Below are 19,049 nucleotides of genomic sequence, written 5' to 3' on the forward strand. Positions count from 1 at the left end.
TGGTAGGACATCTAGCTGATGTCCAGAGAACTGCTTGTTACTGTGGGGAAACCACTCCCAAAAATAAATTGGAATTGGGTCCAGGAACCCAAAACCCTTCATAAAAAAATTAGAGAATGACAATTTGGAGAATGACATGCACAGGGCCTTTGCAAAAGTACATACTATTCCTAAGAATCTAGAAAGACATGTACATGCAAAGGAATGTGTGAACACCCCAGGCTGTATCTATGTCCATTAAAGATTTAAGAAGGCCCTAATCTCTCAGTTCTATCTGAACTTGAGGCCCTGAACAAGCAGGGAGAGAATGGCAGGCAGAGTTGTAAACTGACTGGCTGAATGTTGAGGTCATACCATAACACACACCAACAAAGCCCTTCACCAAAGGCTGAGAAACTTGCTGGCTCAAGATATTTTATGGAATCCTTGTCCACTCATTAGCTGGTCACAGAGGTAACCTACAAAAGACCTCAGCAGCTGCACACACCAAAAAATACAGACTTTAATACAGAATTAGCTCAGGAAACCAATAAATAAGCAAACAACAACAGAGCAAACCATGGGCAAAGAGAGATGATCTTATCCAGAGTTGTCACATTATATAATATTAATGTACACTTCTCAACAAGAAATGAGGAAACACACAGAGACAGGAAACATTAGCTTATACTCAAAAAATGTAGGGGCACCTGGGTGACTCAGTTGGATAAGCCTCCAACTTTAGCTCAGGTCATGATCTCACAGTTCATGGGTTCGAGTCCTGCATGGGGCTCTGTGCTGACAGTTCAGATATTTAGAGCCTGCTTCAGATTCTGTGTCTCCCTCTTTCTCTGCCCCTCCCCGGCTCATGCTCTGTCTCTCTCTCTCAAAAATTAATAAATATTTTAAAAAATTAAAAATGTAATCACCTGAACTGTCCATGATGAAGATATTGGACTTACTAGACAAAGATTTTAAGTTCGTTATTCTTTTTTCTAAATGTTTTTATTATTTATTTTTCAGAGACAGAGTGTGAGTCAGGGAGGGGCAGAGACAGAAGGAGACACAGAATTCAAAGCAGGCTCCAGACTCTGAGGTGTCAGCACAGAGCCCGATGCAGTGTTCAAACCCACGAACCATGAGATCATGACCTGAGCCGAAGTCAGACACTTAACTGACTAAGCCACCCAGATGCACCTTAAGTTAGTTATTCTAAATATTTCAAAGAATTAAAGGGAACCATGTCTAAGAAAACTGAATGAGAGAATAAGAACAATGTCTTATCAAATGCAGATATCAACAGAGTTGGAAAATATTTTAAAAGAACCAACTAAAAATTCTATAATTAAAAAATACAATAATAAACATGAGAAATTTACTACAGAAGCTCAATATTTGATTTAGACAGAATCAGTGAAGTTAAAGACAGGTCAATTGAGATTACCAAGTTTATGTAACAGAAAGAAAAAAGAATGAAGAAATTATCAGAACCTCAGAGACCTAAGAGGCACCATAAACATAACAAATACAGACAATGGGAATCCTACAATAGGAGAGTAAGAAGAAGAAAGAATATTGTCACACTTGATAAAAATAAAACTCATCTTCACTCCCAACAAGCTCAATATAGTTAAAAGAAGATAAAATCACATATATACACCTAAAAGCATCATAGTCAACTATTGAAAGATAAAAGGAGAGAATCTTTTAAAAAGAAAAAAAAGACTCACCATGAACAAGGAATTCTCAGTAAGATTAACTGCTGAATTTTTCATCAGGAATCATGAAGGATCAGACAGGAAAAGGAATGCTTAGGAGGAGGGAGTGTCTAGGGGACTCAGTTGGTTAAGTGATTGAATCTTGATTTCGGGTCATGTCATGATCTTGCACTTTGAGGGATTGAGTCCTGCATTGGACTCTGTGCTGACAGTGCAGAGCCTACTTGGGATTCTCTCTCTCTCTGCCCCTCCCCCACTTGCACATGTGCACTGTCTCTCAAAATAAACTTTTTTAAAAAATCCTTGGGGCGGATTATAAAATATTCTACATCTACCAATATTAACCTCCTAAAAAATAAAGAGGAAATTAAGATAAACAAAAACTGAATTTGTTGCTGGCAAATTTGTCCTACAATCAATCAATCAATCAATCAGTCAGTCAATCAATCAATCAATCAATAAAGGGAGTCTACCAGGCTAAAATCAAAGAAAACTAAATCAGGAGGTTGAAAGATGGTGTCAGAGTAGGAGGACCCTGGGCTAGTCTCAACCCATGAACACAATGATACAACTATCAAATTATCCCAAACACCCAAGGAATCAACCTGAAGACTGACAGAACAGACTCCAAAACTAAAGGGAGAGAATAAACCACATGGAAGAAGGTAGGAAGTGTAAAGACATGGCTTCAGGGAGAAAAGGATTATGGGTGCTGTAGAGGGGAGTGAGCCATGGTCACAGAGAAGGGCAAGAGACAGAGAAGCACACAGGGGGACACAGAAGAAGAACATTTCTCCAAAGCCATTGACTGGGAAAATGAGAGGGTTGACTTTTCTGAAATCCTGCAACCAACAAGCCTCAAAGTCTGGAGTTTTAAATGTCAGCAGTTTTGGTTGAGATAGAGCTGAGAGGGAACTGCACTGCTCCTAGAGAGAAGGTAGGCAAAAAGGGGGGAGGTAGACAGCATGGAAAGGCCAATATGAATAAACTCTTGGGATACACAGTGGGGAGATTACTCATTCTTCTCTGAAAGCTTCCCTGAGAAGCAGCACTCACACAGATGCCTCTCTGGTGACAAAGGAGCTAGCTGGTCCCATTTCCCTTCCTCCCCTCAAGATAAACACAGAGTCACCTGCAGAAAGCTGCACAGGGCCAAAACAGGCTGCCTAATTTGATTACAATTCCCACACCCCTGAATGCCGTAAGGACTACCCAGCTCAGTCAAGCTTGCTTCAGTCCCAGCATGGCAGTCCCAGCATGTGTCCCCTAGAAGTCCCACACAAGCCCCTGCCCACACCAAATCCCTAAAGCATGCAGTTTTAAACATCAGCAGGCTTGGCAGAAATAGAGCCCAAAGGGAACTGGGCTGCTCCTGGTGAGAAGTCAGGCAAAAAAACACAGAGACAGACAGCATGGAAACAACAATCTGAAAAACACCTGAGTCACAGAGTGGGAAGATTATGTGCTGTTCTCTGAGTGCTTCCCTAAGAGGCAGCATTCATGGTGACACTTCTCCAGGAACAAAGATGCTGGCTGGAGCCATTTCCCTCCCCTGCACCTCAGGATAAACACAGAGACACATACAGGAGGCAGCTCAGGGCCAACACAGGCTACCTAACTTGCTTACACAAAATCTCAGACCGCTGCACTCTAGCAGGACTACCCTTCTCAGTCAAGCTAGACTTAGTCCCAGCATGATGGGCCCCTTCCCCAAAAGACCAGAAGAAACCCCTGCCCACACCATGTCTCCCGACCAGAGAGTTCTGCAAAGCCTCAGTTCTAGTGGAAGAAGGATCCAGTCTCTTTTCACAAGCAGACAGGACCATACCTAGTTAAACCTTGCCACATTATGGTCAAGGACCAAACAATGCCCACTGTAGGCAAGGAGAGCCTCTGAAGACAATTGGCCTGAAGGATAGAGCAGTCAAAACACGGAACAGAGTGCATGAGCACATGGCAGAAACACTCCCTGAAGCTCCAGGCTCTGCACACTACATCATCTCTACTTCATAAATCCATTATTCTCAGAAACAGGAAACAGAACAGACTTTTGTAACACAGAAAAAGACAGAGACTTAGACAAAATGCCAAAATGAAGGAATTTACTGCAAATGAAAAACAAGATAAGGCCCTGGCCAGAGATCTAAGCAAAACAGATATAAGTAACATGACTGAGAATTTAAAGCAATAATCATAAGGATACTCACTGGTTTTGAGAAATGAATGGAAGCCATCAAGGAGAATTTTACCTCAGAGAAAAAAGGTTAAAAAAGAATCAATCAGAAATGAACAATGCAGTAACTGAGATTGGAAACAGGCTTGAAACAATGAACAGAAGGCTTAAAGAAGAATTATAGAACACAAAAATAGACTTAGAGAACTCAGTGACTCCATCAAATGTAATAATATTCATATTACAGGAGCCCCTGAAGAAGAAGAGAGAGAAAGGGGGCAGAAAATTTACTAGAGAAAGTAATAAGTGAAAATGTCACTAATCTGGGGAAGGAAACAGACATCTGGATGCTGGAGGCATAAAGAACTCCCATCAAAATCAACAAAGGCAGGCCAACACCAACACATAATGTAATTAAATTGACAAAATATAGTGATGGGGAAAAAGTCTTAAAAGGCAGAAAGACAAAGTAAGTCCCTAATTTACAAGGGAGGACACATGAGGTTAGCTGCAGCTCTCTCAACAGAAACTTGGCAAGCCAGAAGGCAGTGGCATGATATATTCAATGTGCTGAGTGGAAAAAATCTGCAGCCAAGAATACTCTATCCAGCAAGGCTATCATTCAGAATAGAAAGAGAGATAAAGAGTTTCCCAGAAAACCAAAAACTAAAGGAGTCCATGACCACTAAACCCAAACTGCAAGCAATATTACAGGAAATTCTTTGAGAGGAATGAATAGAATAAAAGTGACAAAGACAAAAAAGGATCAGAGAAAATCTCTAGAAACAATGAAAAACAAGTAATAAAGTAGCACTAAATACAAATCTATCAACAATTACTCTGAATGTAAATAGACTAAATGCTCCAATCAAAACACACAGGGTGTCAGAAAAGAAAAAAAAAAAAACTAGATCCATTTATATGAGGCATACAGGACACTCACTAGAGATCTAATGACACCAGCAGATTGAAAGTAAGGAGATGGAGAAACATTCATCATTCAAATGGACATCAAAATAAAGCCAGTGTAGCAATATATATATATCGGACCAGCTAGACTTGAAAACAAAGAATGCAACAAGAGAAAAAAGGGCATGATATAGTCATAAAAGGAACAATGCAACAACAAAATCTAACAACTATAGATGTTCATACACTCAAAATGGGAGTGCCCAAATATATAAAACAATTACTAACAAACATAAAGGAACCAATTGATAATAATACATAACAGTAGGGAATGTTTACACACCATTTACATCAAGAGGAAAATCATCTAAACAAAATCAACAAGGAAACTGGCTTTGAATAACAGACTGGACCAGATGGACTTAACAGATACATTAAGAATATTCCAACCTAAAACAACAAAATACACATTCTTTTCAAGTGCACATGGGACATGCTCCAAAAGAGATTACATACTAAGTCACAAATCAATACACAACAAATACAAAAAGACTGAGATCACACCATGCATTTTTTTTATGACAATGCCATAAAACTTGAAGTCAACCACAAGTAAAAATTTGGAAAGACCACAAATACATGGAAATTTAAAGATACTAAATAGAGGATGGGTCAACCAGAAAATCAAAGAATAAACAAACAAACAAACAAACAAACAAACAAAAAACATGGAAAGAAATGTGTGAAAACACAATGGTCCAAAACCTTTGGTATGCAGCAAAAGTGGTCCTAAGAGGGAAGCATATAGCAATACCTGCCTATCTCAAGGGGCAACAAAAATTTCAAATAAACAACCTAAGATAAACCTAAAGAAACTAGAAAAACAACAATAAATGAAGCCTAAAGCTAGCAGAAGGAAAGAAGTAATGAAGATTAGAGCAGAAACAAAAGATATAGAAACTAAAAAAACAATAGGAAAAAATCAATACAACCAAGAGTAGGTTCTTCGAAAAAAACTAATAAAATTGATAAACTGCTAGCCAGACTTACCAAAAAGCAAAAAGAAAGGATCCAAATAAAATCACAAATGGGAAAGGAAAATAACAACCAACATCACAGAAATACAAACAACTGTAATAGAATATTAAAAAAAAAACTATATAGTAAATAATTGGACTACCTGGAAGAAATGGATAACTTCGTAGAAATATATAGGGGTGCTTGGGTGGCTCAGTCGGTTAAGCATCCAACTTTGGCTCAGGTTAGGATCTCGTGGTTTGTGGGTTTGAGACCCGAGACAAGCTCTGTGCTGACAGCTCAGAGCCTGGAGCCTGCTTCAGATTCTGTGTCTCCCTCTCTCGCTGCCCCTCCCCCACTTGCGCTCTGTCTCTTTCTCTCTGTCTCAAAAATAAAGCATTAAAAAACTTTAAAAAAAAAATTTAACGTTATTATTGAGAGAGAGAGAGAGAGAGAAAGAGAGAGAGGGAACAAGTTGGGGAGGGGCAGCGAGAGAGGGAGACACAGAATCCAAAGCAGGCTCCAGGCTCTGAGCTATCAGCACAGAGCCCTATGCAGAGCTCAAACTCACCAACTGTGAGGTCATGACCTGAGCTGAAGTTGGACGCCTAACCGACTGAGCCACCCGGGTGCCCCTAAAAAAACTTTTTAAAGAAATATATAAAGTAGCAAAACTGAAACAAGAAAAAATAGAAAACGTGAAGAAATTGAATCAGTAATGAAAAATTTCCCAACAAACGAAAGTGCAAGGGCAGCTGGCTTAACAGGCAAATTCTACCAAACATTTAAAGAAGACTTAATAAAAACAGAGACTGCGACCCCGCACCCCTGGCAACATGGCGCTATGAGCGGCGTAGAGCATACAGTCTGTGGCCTGCAGCCTGCCGCGGCCCTGGGGGCTGAGGGCGGGTGCCCTCCGGATGTTTCGCACGGGCTCCGCACTGCTGTCTGTGTGTAAATTCACAGACAAATATGAGTGGATAATAACAGAAAATGGTATTGGAACAGTGGGAATCAGCAATTTTGCACAGGAAGCTTTGGGAGATGTTGTTTACTGTAGTCTGCCTGAAGTTGGGTCAAAATTGAACAAGCAAGAGGAGTTTGGCGCTTTGGAAAGTGTGAAAGCTGCTAGTGAACTCTATTCTCCTCTATCAGGAGAAGTAACTGAAATTAATGAAGCTCTTGCAGAAAATCCAGGACTTGTCAACAAATCTTGTTATGAAGATGGTTGGCTGATCAAGAAAACACTCAGTAATCCTTCAGAACAGGATGAATTGATGAGCGAAGAAGCATATGAGAAATACATAAAATCTATTGAGGAGTAAAAATGGAACCCCTAAATAAACTATTATGAAACAACTTAATCTAGCATAGTTGTTTTAAATTAGTGGTGCACAGAGGATTTAAAATGGCAACTTTTAGCAATACCAGTGCAAAAAGAAACTACTTGCAACAATGTTAATGAAAGAAAACACCTCTTAACTTTCTAATGATTGCAGATAAACACAATATGTATCTTTTTTGCAACACCCTACGATTTTTAGGCTAGGCTCCAGTTATAATATTCAGAATCCTGAAATTATCTGTGGTTAAAAATTAGTTATAAAAACTATGTAATTCAAGGATAACACTGTCATCTTAAACTTTTGGGAATTTTCACTTTCTTACATCTATCCCTGGGCTGGGATCAAAACACTTAAATGATCTGTCCATTGGAAATAAATGGCAGTGGAGAAAGGTTGTTAGTTGTATAGTGTCAGATAAAGAACAATATTATCTTAATTTTGTAATATACTGTGCTTGTTGGTGCTATTTTTATATGGTGAAGCAACAGCCTTGCAGGAAGATAAATAGTTTAATAATAAAACATTCAACTTAAAAAAAAAAAAACAGAGAGGGAAGTAAACCATAAGAGACCCTTAAAAAAAGAGAGAGAGAGAGAGAGAGAAAACTGAGGGTTGCTGGAAGAGAGGTAGGTGGGGGGATAGACTGAATAGGTAATGGACATTAAAGTGGGCATTTATTGGGATGAGCACTGGGTATTATATGTAAGTGATGAATCACTGAGTTCTACTCCTGAAACCAACACTATGTTAATTAATTTGTATTTTAAAAAAATAAATAAAATAAATAAGGAAGACTTAATACTTTCCTTTTCAAACTATTCCAAAAAATAGAAAAGGAAGTAAATCTTCCAAATTCATAGTAAAAAGCAGGCATAATCCTCATACAAAAATCACATAAAGATTACACAAAAAAAGGAACTCCAAGCCAATACTTCTGATGAACATGGATGCAAAAATTCTCTATAAAATACTAGCAAACCAAATCCAACAATATATTAAAAATAATCATTAACCATGATAATGTGGGTTTCAAGGGTGGTTCAATATTCACAAATAAATCACTGTGATACATGACATTAATAAAAGAAAGGACAAGAACCATATGATTGCTTCAATAGAAGGACAAATAGCATTTGAAAAAGTACAACATTCACTCATGAAAAAGACCCTCAACAATGTAGGTTTACAAGACACATACCTCAAAATAATAAAGGCCATATAAGAAAACCACAGTTAATATCATCAATGGAGAAAAACTGAGAGCTTTTCTTCTACAGTCAAGAACTAGACAGGGACGTCCACTATCACCACTGTCACTTAAAATAGTACTGGAATTCCTAGCAAGCAGGCAATAAAAAGAAAGAAAGGGCATCAAAATAGGCAAGGAAGAAATCCAACTTTCAGTATATGTAGATATGTAGATACATATGTAGTATATGTAGACTCAATCAAAAATTTGCAAGATCTGATACACAAATTCAATAAGGTCACAAGATACAAAATTTAAAAAAAACCTGTTGCATTTCTATTTATCAATAATGAAGAAGCAAAAAGAGAAATTCAGGAATCAATCACATTTACAACTGCACCAAAAACCATAGGATACCTAGGAATAAACCTAACCAAAGAGGTGAAGGAAGTGTAATCTGAAAACTGTCAAACACTGATGAAAGAAATTGAAGAAGATACAAATAAATGGAAAAATCATTCCATGATTATGGACTAGAAGTACAAATATTATTAAATTTTCTATACTACCCAAAGGAATCTACACATTTAATGCAATCCGTATCAAAATACCACCAGTATTTTTTCACAAAGCTAGAACAAACATCTTAAAATTGATATAGAACTACAAAAGACTCCAAATACCCAAAGTTACCTTGAAAAGGAAAAGCAATGCTGGAGCCATCACAAATCTAGACTTCAAATTATAGTACAAAGCTGTAGAGATCAAGACACTGTGGTACTAGCACAATAAACGACACAATGGAACATAATAGATATCTCAGAAATAAACTCCAAACTCTATGGTCAATTAATCTCCAACAAAGCAGGAATGAATATCCAATGTGAAAAAGAGAGTCTCTTCAAAAATTAATTCTTGGAAAACTGGATAGAGACTTGCAAAACAATGAAGCTGGACCACTATCTTACACCATCTACAAAAATAAATTGAAAATGGATGAAAGACCTAAATGTGAGACAGGAAACAATCAAAATCCTAGAGGAAAACACAAGCAGTAAACTATTTGACATCAACCCTAGAAAGTTCTTTCTAGATACATCTCCTGAGGCAAGGGAAACAAAAGCAAGAATAAATTATTAGAACTTCATAAAAAAAAAAAAAAACTTCTGTACAGTGAAGGAAACAATCAACAAAACCAAAAAGCAACCTACAGAATGAGAGAAGATACCTGCAAATAACATCTGATAAAAGGTAAGTAACCGAAATATATAAGGAACTTATAAAACTCAACATACAAAAAACTAATAATCCAATTAAAAATCTGAAGAAGACATGAACAGACATTTTTCCAAAGAAGACACACAGATAGCCAAGAGACACGTGAAAAGATGCTCAACATCATTCATCATCAGGGAGAGCATATCAAAACTACAATGAGATATCACCTTATACCTGCTGGAATGACTAAAATCAACAACACAAGAAACCACACGTGTTGATGAGAATGTGGAGAAAGGGGAACCCTCTTGCACTCTAGGTGCCAATGCAAACAGCTGCAGCCACTCTAGAAAACAGTATGGAGGTTCTTTAAGAGGTTAAAAATAAAACTCCCCAAAGATCCAACAACTGCACTACTAGGTACTACCAAAGAATACACAAATACTAATTCAAAGGGATACATGTACCTCAATCTTTATGGCAGCGTAATCTACACAGTCAATTATAAAAATAGTCCAGGGGCGCCTGGGTGGCGCAGTCGGTTAAGCGTCCGACTTCAGCCAGGTCACGATCTCGCGGTCCGTGAGTTCGAGCCCCGCGTCGGGCTCTGGGCTGATGGCTCAGAGCCTGGAGCCTGTTTCCGATTCTGTGTCTCCCTCTCTCTCTGCCCCTCCCCCATTCATGCTCTGTCTCTCTCTGTCCCAAAAATAAATAAACATTGAAAAAAAAAAAAAATTAAAAAAAAAAAAATAGTCCAAATGTCTATTGACTGATGAATGGATAAAGAGAAGAGGTGGTATATATATACAATGATATTACTTAGCCACCTAAAAGAATAAAATCTTGCCATTTGCAATGATGTGGATGGAGCTAGAGTATATTATGCAAAGCAAAATAAGTCAGAGAAAGACAAATACCATATGATTTCACACATATGTGTAATCTAAGAAACACAACAACCATAGGGGAAATAAAAGAGGGAGAGAGTCAAACCAAGAAACAGAAACCTAACTATAGAGAACAAATTGATGGTTACCAGAGGGGAGGTGGGTGAGGGAATGGGTTAAAGAGTGATGGAGATTAATGAGTGCACTTATTGTAATGAGCACCAGGTTTATTGAATCACTAAATTGTACACATGAAACTAACATTTTACTGTATGTTAACTAGCTGAAGTTTAAATAAAAACTTAAAGAAAAAACAAAAAACACTAAATCATAACTCGATCCACACAAAGAAATAAATGGTACCAGGAAAGGAAATACACAAGCAAATATAGAAGACAGAATAAATACATTTGATTTGTAATTCATTTCCTCTTATATATGTTCAAAAGAAAACTGTATATCAATAATTATAAAATTATATTTATGGAATTATAATGTATAAATTATAATTTGTATGAATATACAGATACAAAGGAAAGGGGAGGTAAGTTGCCTGTATTGGAGAAAAGATTTTTATACACAATTGGAACTGATATTAATCTACTACACATTGTATCATTAAGATATTAATTGTAATTCTGATGACAACCACTAAGAAAATAGCTAAAAATATATAATAAATCGAACTAACCTAAGGAGTCTACTAGAAAATCAACTTTACACAAAGGAAAACAATAGTATTAGAACAGAGGAACAAAATATATATGAGGCATACAGAAAATAAATAGCAAATTGCCAGATGTAAATCCTAACTTGTCTGTATTAATTTAAACATGAATATAGTAAAAACCCCAATCAAAACCAGGGAGTGATAGAATGGATTTAAAAGTGATTACAGAGGAGGAGTTAAGATGGTGGAATAGTAAGGGGACTCTGGGCTTGTTTCATCCCTTGAACACAGCTAGATCAACATCAAACCATTATGAAAACCTAGGAAATTGATCTGAGGATTAGAACAATCTGCATAATTTGAGGGAGGGAATGCAGGTATGCAGGTATGCAGTGAGGATTGGTGAATTGCTGGGGAGATCTGTGGTACCACAGATAGGAAGGAGCCATTGTCACTGAGAGAAGAAACACAGAGCTGGAGAGAGAACAGCACATGCAATTTGCACAAGAAAGCACTGCCCCAAAGGGCAGCTAGATATAAAGAGTGAAAACATGCACTGGTGCTTGCACAAGAAAACTGTTCCCAATACCACTGACAGGGGAAAAAGAAGAGGGTTTCAATACTGCTTTTTTTTTTTTTTTTTTTTTTTTAAATAAACAGCAGAGCACAGAGTCAGAATTTTCAGAAGTCAGCCCCTGGTGGTGCTCCAGGGAAGAAACAGAGCAGAGCCCAGTAAAGAGGCAGCATGGTCTGAGGATACCCTGGGTTGCACTGGGAGAAGCAGTTTCCCCTGCTTGGAGTGCATTTGGTAGAGGTGATACAGTGGCTCCATGGGCAAAAGACCTGGCAGGCACCATCAAACTGCCACATTCACCCATACAAAAAACAAACACAGTGGCTGAAGGCAGCAAACCCTGGCACTGGCTGTATGTTGTGAATTACTATAAATTCTAAGCCTGTGCTCACTGGTACCAGCGTTTCCTGGAACAAGTCTGTCTTGGCCACAGTGCAGTGAAACCCTCTCCCAGAAGATAACTATAGGTCAGAACCTTGGGGGTCTCTGAAGTGTGGGGTTTTGAAACACAGCCTCACATGAGATAAAACTCTAGAGGAAGGTTACACCTGGTAGGCAGACAGCTGGGTCACAGACAAAGGGAAAGTGGGGAGCTGATGAAGAGGGGGACACAAGAGGGATGATTGATCCCCCATCTGTGAGAGCATGAATTCCTGCTCTGGAGACTAGGGAGCACAGTAAACACATTTTCGCCATTAACCCACAAACACTGATCAACCCCAGCCAGCTAAAGAGCGCCACCAAATGGAGAATGGAGATGTTACACGAATCCTGGCCCCCTGTGCCCTCCAGGCACATCACTAGGGCAAGGTGGCCAGAGAAACAGAGCAGCAAGCCCCTCCAAGACCAGCACAAACCCCTTCAAAGAGCTTAGTCTACTACCCATAGACGGTTGCAAAGTTTCAGCTCTACGGGAACCTGGAACTAGCTTCATTTCAGTTTTTTTGTTTGTTCTTTTGTTGTTGTTATTGCTTTTCTTTTCTTTTTAGTTGTTGTTACTGTTGTTTATCTTTTGTTTCATGGACACTGAAAGAGCAAAATATTTTATTTTATTTATTTTTTTCTTACATTTTATTTTTTTAATTTTTATTTATTTTTCTCTCTTTTCTCTTTTCTCCTTTTTTTCTATCAAGATACTCCAAAAGAACACCAAACCACACCAAGGATCTAGCTTCCTTTATTTGATTTTTTTTAACTTTTTTTTTTCAATTTTTTAAATTTTTATTTAGTTTTGAGAGAGAAACAGAACCTGACTGGGTGAGGAGCAGAGAGAGAGGGAGACACAGAATCTGAAGCAGGCTCCAGGCTCTGAGCTGTCAGCACAGAGCCCAACGCGGGGCTCGAACCCATGAACCGTGAGATCATGATATGAGCCGAAGTCGGATGCTTAACCAACTGAGCCACCCAGGCACCCCTTTTTTTTAATTTTTTAATTTTTATTTCATTCTATTATTATTGTTGATGTTGTTTCCTCCAAAATGACAAGATGGTGGAATTTACCTCTAAAGAAAGAACAGGGAGGGGTGCCGGGGTGGCTCAGTCAGTTAGTTGGGTGTCCAACTTTGGCTCAGGTCATAATCTTGAGGCTTGTGGTTTCGAGCCTCATGTGGGACTCTGTGCTGACAGCTCAGAGCCTGGAGCCTGCGTCGGATTCTGTGTCTCTCTTTGACCCTCCCCCACTCATGCTCTGTCTCTTTCTCAAAAATAAACATTAAAATTTTGTGCTTTAAAAAAAAAAACACAAAGAACAGGGAGAAAGAAAGCCAGGGATTTAATCAATGCAGATATAAGATACCTGAAATTAGAATTTAAAACAGTGAGTATAAGGATACTAGCTGGGCATCAAAAAGCATAGAACATGAGATTCAACATGGAAGATGGCAGTGTGGGAGGACTGGGCTCACCTCATCCTACTGATCGCTTAGATTCCACCCACATCTGCCTAAATACCCAGAAAACTGCCAGAAGACTAGCACAATGGACTCTCTGGAGCCAAGTGTAGACAAGAGGCCCATGGAAGAGGGTAGGAAGGGCTGAGAGGTGGTGCACGCTAAACGGAATGGTGGGAGGGAGGCAGAGCGGTGGAGGGGCAGCCTGCCCAACAACACAGAGCCCCTGAAGTCTGGATTGCAAGAGTGGAGGGGCCAGACTCTATGAGTTCTGACAGCCAGTGGGACTTAACATCTGGAATGTTAAAAGTCAACAGCTCTGCTCAGAGAGTGGGAGAGCTAGAGGACACTGGGAGGGAGAGTTGTTGAACCCTGGAAGACAGAGCTCAGCTCAGCAGGGAATAAAGGCATGGCAACTGCCATCTCCCTCTCCCATCCCCCAGCTGAAATTCCAAAGGGAACCAGTTCCCTTCACCAAACTTGCTTGCACCCCACAAACACCCAACACTGTGCCTCTGTGGATCCATCCCTCCTACAGGTCTGCCTCCCTCCCGGTGCTGCAGGGCCCCTCTCAAAGGGGACTACTGACAACAAAGCAAACTAAACCTGCCTCTCCTACCCCTGTGCGCCTTGCAGATCCACCCTGGCTAATATGCCAGATCCCATCAAAGCAGCACCACAAGTCTGGCAGTATGCAAGTAGCCCAGACAGGGGTCACACCACTCCACAGTGAGTCCTGCCTCTGGGAAAGGGGAAGATAAGGTACACACCAGTCTGATTGTGGCCCCAACAGTGGGCTGGGGGCAGACATTGGGTCTGACTGCGGCCCTGACCACCAACACAAGTTACTCTGGACAGCATGGGGGAAGTGCCCTGCAGTTTGAAGCCATGCCAGGAACTACCGAAAATGACAAAACAGAAGAACTCTCCTTAAAAAAACTCCAGGGGGAGCACCTGGGTGGCGCAGTCGGTTAAGCGTCCGACTTCAGCCAGGTCACGATCTCGCGGTCCTTGAGTTCGAGCCCCGCGTCAGGCTCTGGGCTGATGGCTCAGAGCCTGGAGCCTGTTTCTGATTGTGTGTCTCCCTCTCTCTCTGCCCCTCCCCCGTTCATGCTCTGTCTCTCTCTGTCCCCCAAAAAATAAATAAACGTTGAAAAAAAAAACTCCAGGAATAAGCAAGAGCTAACAATTGATCAAAACTGATTTAAGCAATATAACAGAATAAGAATTTAGAATAATAATCATTAAATTAATCACTGGGCTTGAAAAAAGTATAGAGGACAGCAGAGAATCTGTTGCTACAGAGATCAAGGGACTAAAAAATAGTCGTGAGGAGCTAAAAAATGCTATAAATAAGGTGCAAAATAAAATGGAGGTGGCCATAGCATGGATTGAAGAGGCAGAGGAGAGAATAGGTGAATTAGAAGATAAAATTATGGAAAAAGAGGAAGCTGAGAAAAAGAGAGAAAAAAAATTCAGGAAAATGAGGGGAGAATTAGAGAACTAAGGGATGCAATAAAACGAAACAATATCTGTATAACAGAATTCCAGAAAAGGAAGAGAGAGAGAAAGGGGCTGAAGGTGTACTTGAATAAATCATAGCTGAGAACTTCCTTGATCTGGGAAAGGAAACAGACATTGAAATCCAAGAGTCACAGAGAAGTCACTTCAGATATCACATGAATCGATCCTCACAACACATCATAGTGAAACTGATAAAATGAAAGGATAAAGAGAAAATTCTGAAAGCAGCTAGGGATACACAGGCTCTAACTCATAAAGGGAGACCAGGCAGATTTATCTATTGAAACTTGGCAGTCCAGAAAGGAATGGCAGGAAATCTTCAATGTGATGAAAGGAAAAAATATGCAGCTGAGAATCCCTTATTTAGCAAGTGTGTCATTCAGAATAGAAGCAGAGATAAAGGTCTTCCCAAACAAAAACTGAAGGAATTTGTCACCACTAAACCAGCCCTACAAGAGATCCTAAGGGGGATTCTGTGAGTGAAATGTTGCAAGGACCACAAAGAACCAGAGACATCACCACAAGCATGAAACCTACAAACATCACAATGACTCTAAACCCATATCTTTCTGTAATAACACTGAATGTAAATGTAATAAATGCTCCAACCAAAAGACATAGGGTATCAGAATGGATAAAAAAAAAAAAAGACCCATCTATTTGCTGTCTACCTGAGACTCATTTTAGACCTGAGGACACCTTCAGATTGAAAGTGAGGGGATAGAGAACTATCTATCATGCTACTGGAAGTCAAAAGAAAGCTGGAGTAGCCATACTTATAACAGACAAACTAGACTTTAAACTAAAGGCTATAACAAGAGATGAAGAAGGGCATTATATAATAATTACAGGGTCTAGCCATCAGGAAGAGCTAACAATTTTAAATGTCCATGCACCAAATATGGAAGCCCCCAAATATATAAAACAATTAACTACAAACATTAGCAACCTTATTGATAAGAATCTGGTAATTGGAGGGGACTTTAATACTCTACTTACAACAATGGATAGATCATATAGACACAGGATCAATAAAGAAACAAGGGCCCTGAATGATACATTGGATCAGTTGGACTTGACAGATATATTTACAACACTGCATCCCAAAGCAACAGAATATACTTTCTTCTCGAATGCACATGGAACATTCTCCAAGATAGATCACGTACTGGGTCACAAAACAGCCCTTCATAAGTATAAAAAAAATTGAGATCACACCATGCACACTTTCAGACCACAATGCTATGAAATTTGAAATCAACCACAGGAAAAAGTCTGGAAAAACTCCAAAAGCATGGAGGTTAAAGAACACCCTATTAAGAAAAATTGGTAAACCAGGCAATTAGACAAGAAATTTAAAAAAAATATATGGAAACAAATGAAAATGAAAATACAACAATCCAAAAGCTTTGGGATGCAGCGAAGGCAGTCCTGAGAGAAAAATACATTGCGATCCAGGCCTACCTCAAGAAATAAGAAAAACCCCAAATACAAAATCTAACAGCACACCTAAAGGAAATAGAAGCAGAACAGCAAAGAGACCCCAAACCCAGCAGAAGAAGAGGAATAATAAAGATCAGAGCAGAAATAAACAATATAGAATCTAAAAAAAACTGTAGAGCAGATCAATGAAACCAAGAGTTGGTTTTTTGAAAACATAAACAAAATTGATAAACCTCTAGCCAGGCTTCTCAAAAAGAAAAGGGAGAGAACCCAAATAAATAAAACCATGAATGAAAATGGAATTATTACAACCAATCCCTCAGAAATACAAGGAATTACCAGGGAATACTATGAAAAATTATATGCCAACAAACTGGACAACCTGGAAGAAATGGACAATTTCCTAAGCACCCACACACCTCCAAAACTCAAACAGGAAGAAATAGAAAGCTTGAACAGACCCATAACCAGCGAAGAAATTGAATCAGTTATCAAAAATCTCCCAACAAATAAGAGTCCAGGACCAGATGGCTTCCCAGGGGAGTTCTACCAGACATTTAGAGCAGAGATAATACCTATCCTTCTCAAGCTTTTCCAACAAATAGAAAGGGAAGGAAAACTTCCAGACTCATTCTATGAAGCCAGCATTACTTTGGTTCCTAAACCAGACAGAGACCCAGTAAAAAAATGAGAACTACAGACCAATATCCCTGATGAATATGGATGCAAAAATTCTCAATAAGATACTAGCAAATCGAATTCAACAGCATATAAAAAGAATTATTCACCATGATCAAGTGGGATTCATTCCTGGGCTGCAGGGTTGGTTCGACATTCGCAAATCAATCAATGTGATACATCACATTAATGAAAGAAAAGATTATAACCATATGATCCTGTCAATGGATGCAGAAAAAGCATTTAACAAAATTCAACATCCTTTCTTAATAAAAACCCTCAAGAAAGTTGGGATAGAAGGAACATACTTAAACATCATTAAAACCATTTATGAAAAGCCCACAGCTGATATCATCCTCACTGGGGAAAAACTGAGAGCTTTCCTCCTGAGATCAGGAACACGACACTGATGTCCACTCTCACCACTGTTGTTTAACATAGTGTTAGAAGTTCTAGCATCAGCAATGAGACAACAAAAGGAAATCAAAGACATCAAAATTGACAAAGATGAAGTTAAGCTTTTACTTTTTGCAGATGACATGAGATTATACATGGAAAACCCAATAGACTCCACCAAAAGTGTGCTAGAAATGATACATGAATTCAGCAAAGTCGCAGGATACAAAATCAATGTACAGAAATCAGTTGCATTCTTATACACTAACAATGAAGCAACAGAAAGACAAATAAAGAAACTGATCCCATTCACAATTGCACCAAGAAGCATAAAATACCTAGGGATAAATCTAACCAAAGATATAAAAGATCTGTATTCTGAAATACTATAGAAAGCTTATGAAGGAAATTGAAGAAGATAGAAAGAAATGGAAAAACATGCTGTGCTCATGGATTGGAAGAATAAATATTGTTAAAATGTCAATAGTACCCAAAGCTATCTACACATTCAATGCAATCCCAACCAAAATTGCAACAGCATTCTTCTCAAAGCTAGAACAAGCAATCCTAAAATTTGTGTGGAATTACAAAAGACCCCAAATAGCCAAAGTAATTTTGAAGAAGACCAAAGCAGGAGGCATCACAATCTCAGACTTTTCCTCTACTACAAAGCTGTAATCATCAAGACAGCATGGTATTGGCACAAAATCAGACACATATGCCAATGGAATAGAATAGAAACCCCAGAATTAGACCCACAAAATATTGCCAACTAATCTTTGACAAAGCAAGAAAGAATGTCCAATGGAATAAAGATAGTCTCTTTAACAAATGGTGCTGGGAGAACTGGACAGCAACATGCAGAAGAATGAAACTAGACCACTTTCTTACACTGTTCACAAAAATAAACTCAAAATGGATAAAGGACCTGAATGTGAGACAGGAAACCATCTAAAACCCTAGAGGAAAAAGCAGGAAAAATCCTCTCTGACCTCACCACAGCAATTTCTTGACACATCCCCAAAGGTAAGGGAATTAAAAGCAAAATGAATTATTGGGACCTCATGAAGATAAAAAGCTTCTGCACTGAAAAGGAAACAATCAACAAAATTAAAAGGCAACCAATGGAATGGGAAAAGATATTTGCAAGTGACATAGTGGACAAAGGGCTAGTATCCAAAATCTATAAAGAACTCACCAAACTCCACACCTGGAAAACAAACAATCCAGTGAAGAAATGGGCAGAAAACATGAATAGACACTTCTCTACAGAAGACATCCAGATGGCCAACAGACACATGAAAAGATGCTCAACGTCGCTCCTCATCAGGGAAATACAAATCAAAACCACACTGAGATACCACCTCATACCAGTCAGAGTGGCTAAAATGAACAACTCAGGAGACTATAGATGCTGGCGAGGATGTGGAGAAATGGGA

General features: G+C 38.9%; 2 protein-coding genes across 7 annotated transcripts in view; one reads left to right on the forward strand and one right to left on the reverse strand.

The window, feature by feature from the left end:
- OPHN1 (oligophrenin 1) overlaps positions 1-19,049 on the reverse strand; it is a 618,968-nt gene that overhangs the window by 432,236 nt on the left and 167,683 nt on the right. The gene's annotated exons all lie outside the window — the stretch shown is intronic.
- On the forward strand, positions 2,894-7,160 carry LOC123595171 (glycine cleavage system H protein, mitochondrial-like). Its single transcript, XM_045472547.1, has 2 exons — positions 2,894-2,898; positions 6,677-7,160. The coding sequence occupies exons 1-2, from the start codon at positions 2,894-2,896 to the stop codon at positions 7,119-7,121; spliced, it is 450 nt and encodes a 149-aa protein (XP_045328503.1). The 3' UTR covers positions 7,122-7,160.

Source organism: Leopardus geoffroyi, chromosome X (assembly GCF_018350155.1).
Source record: "Leopardus geoffroyi isolate Oge1 chromosome X, O.geoffroyi_Oge1_pat1.0, whole genome shotgun sequence".
NCBI lineage: Eukaryota > Metazoa > Chordata > Mammalia > Carnivora > Felidae > Leopardus > Leopardus geoffroyi.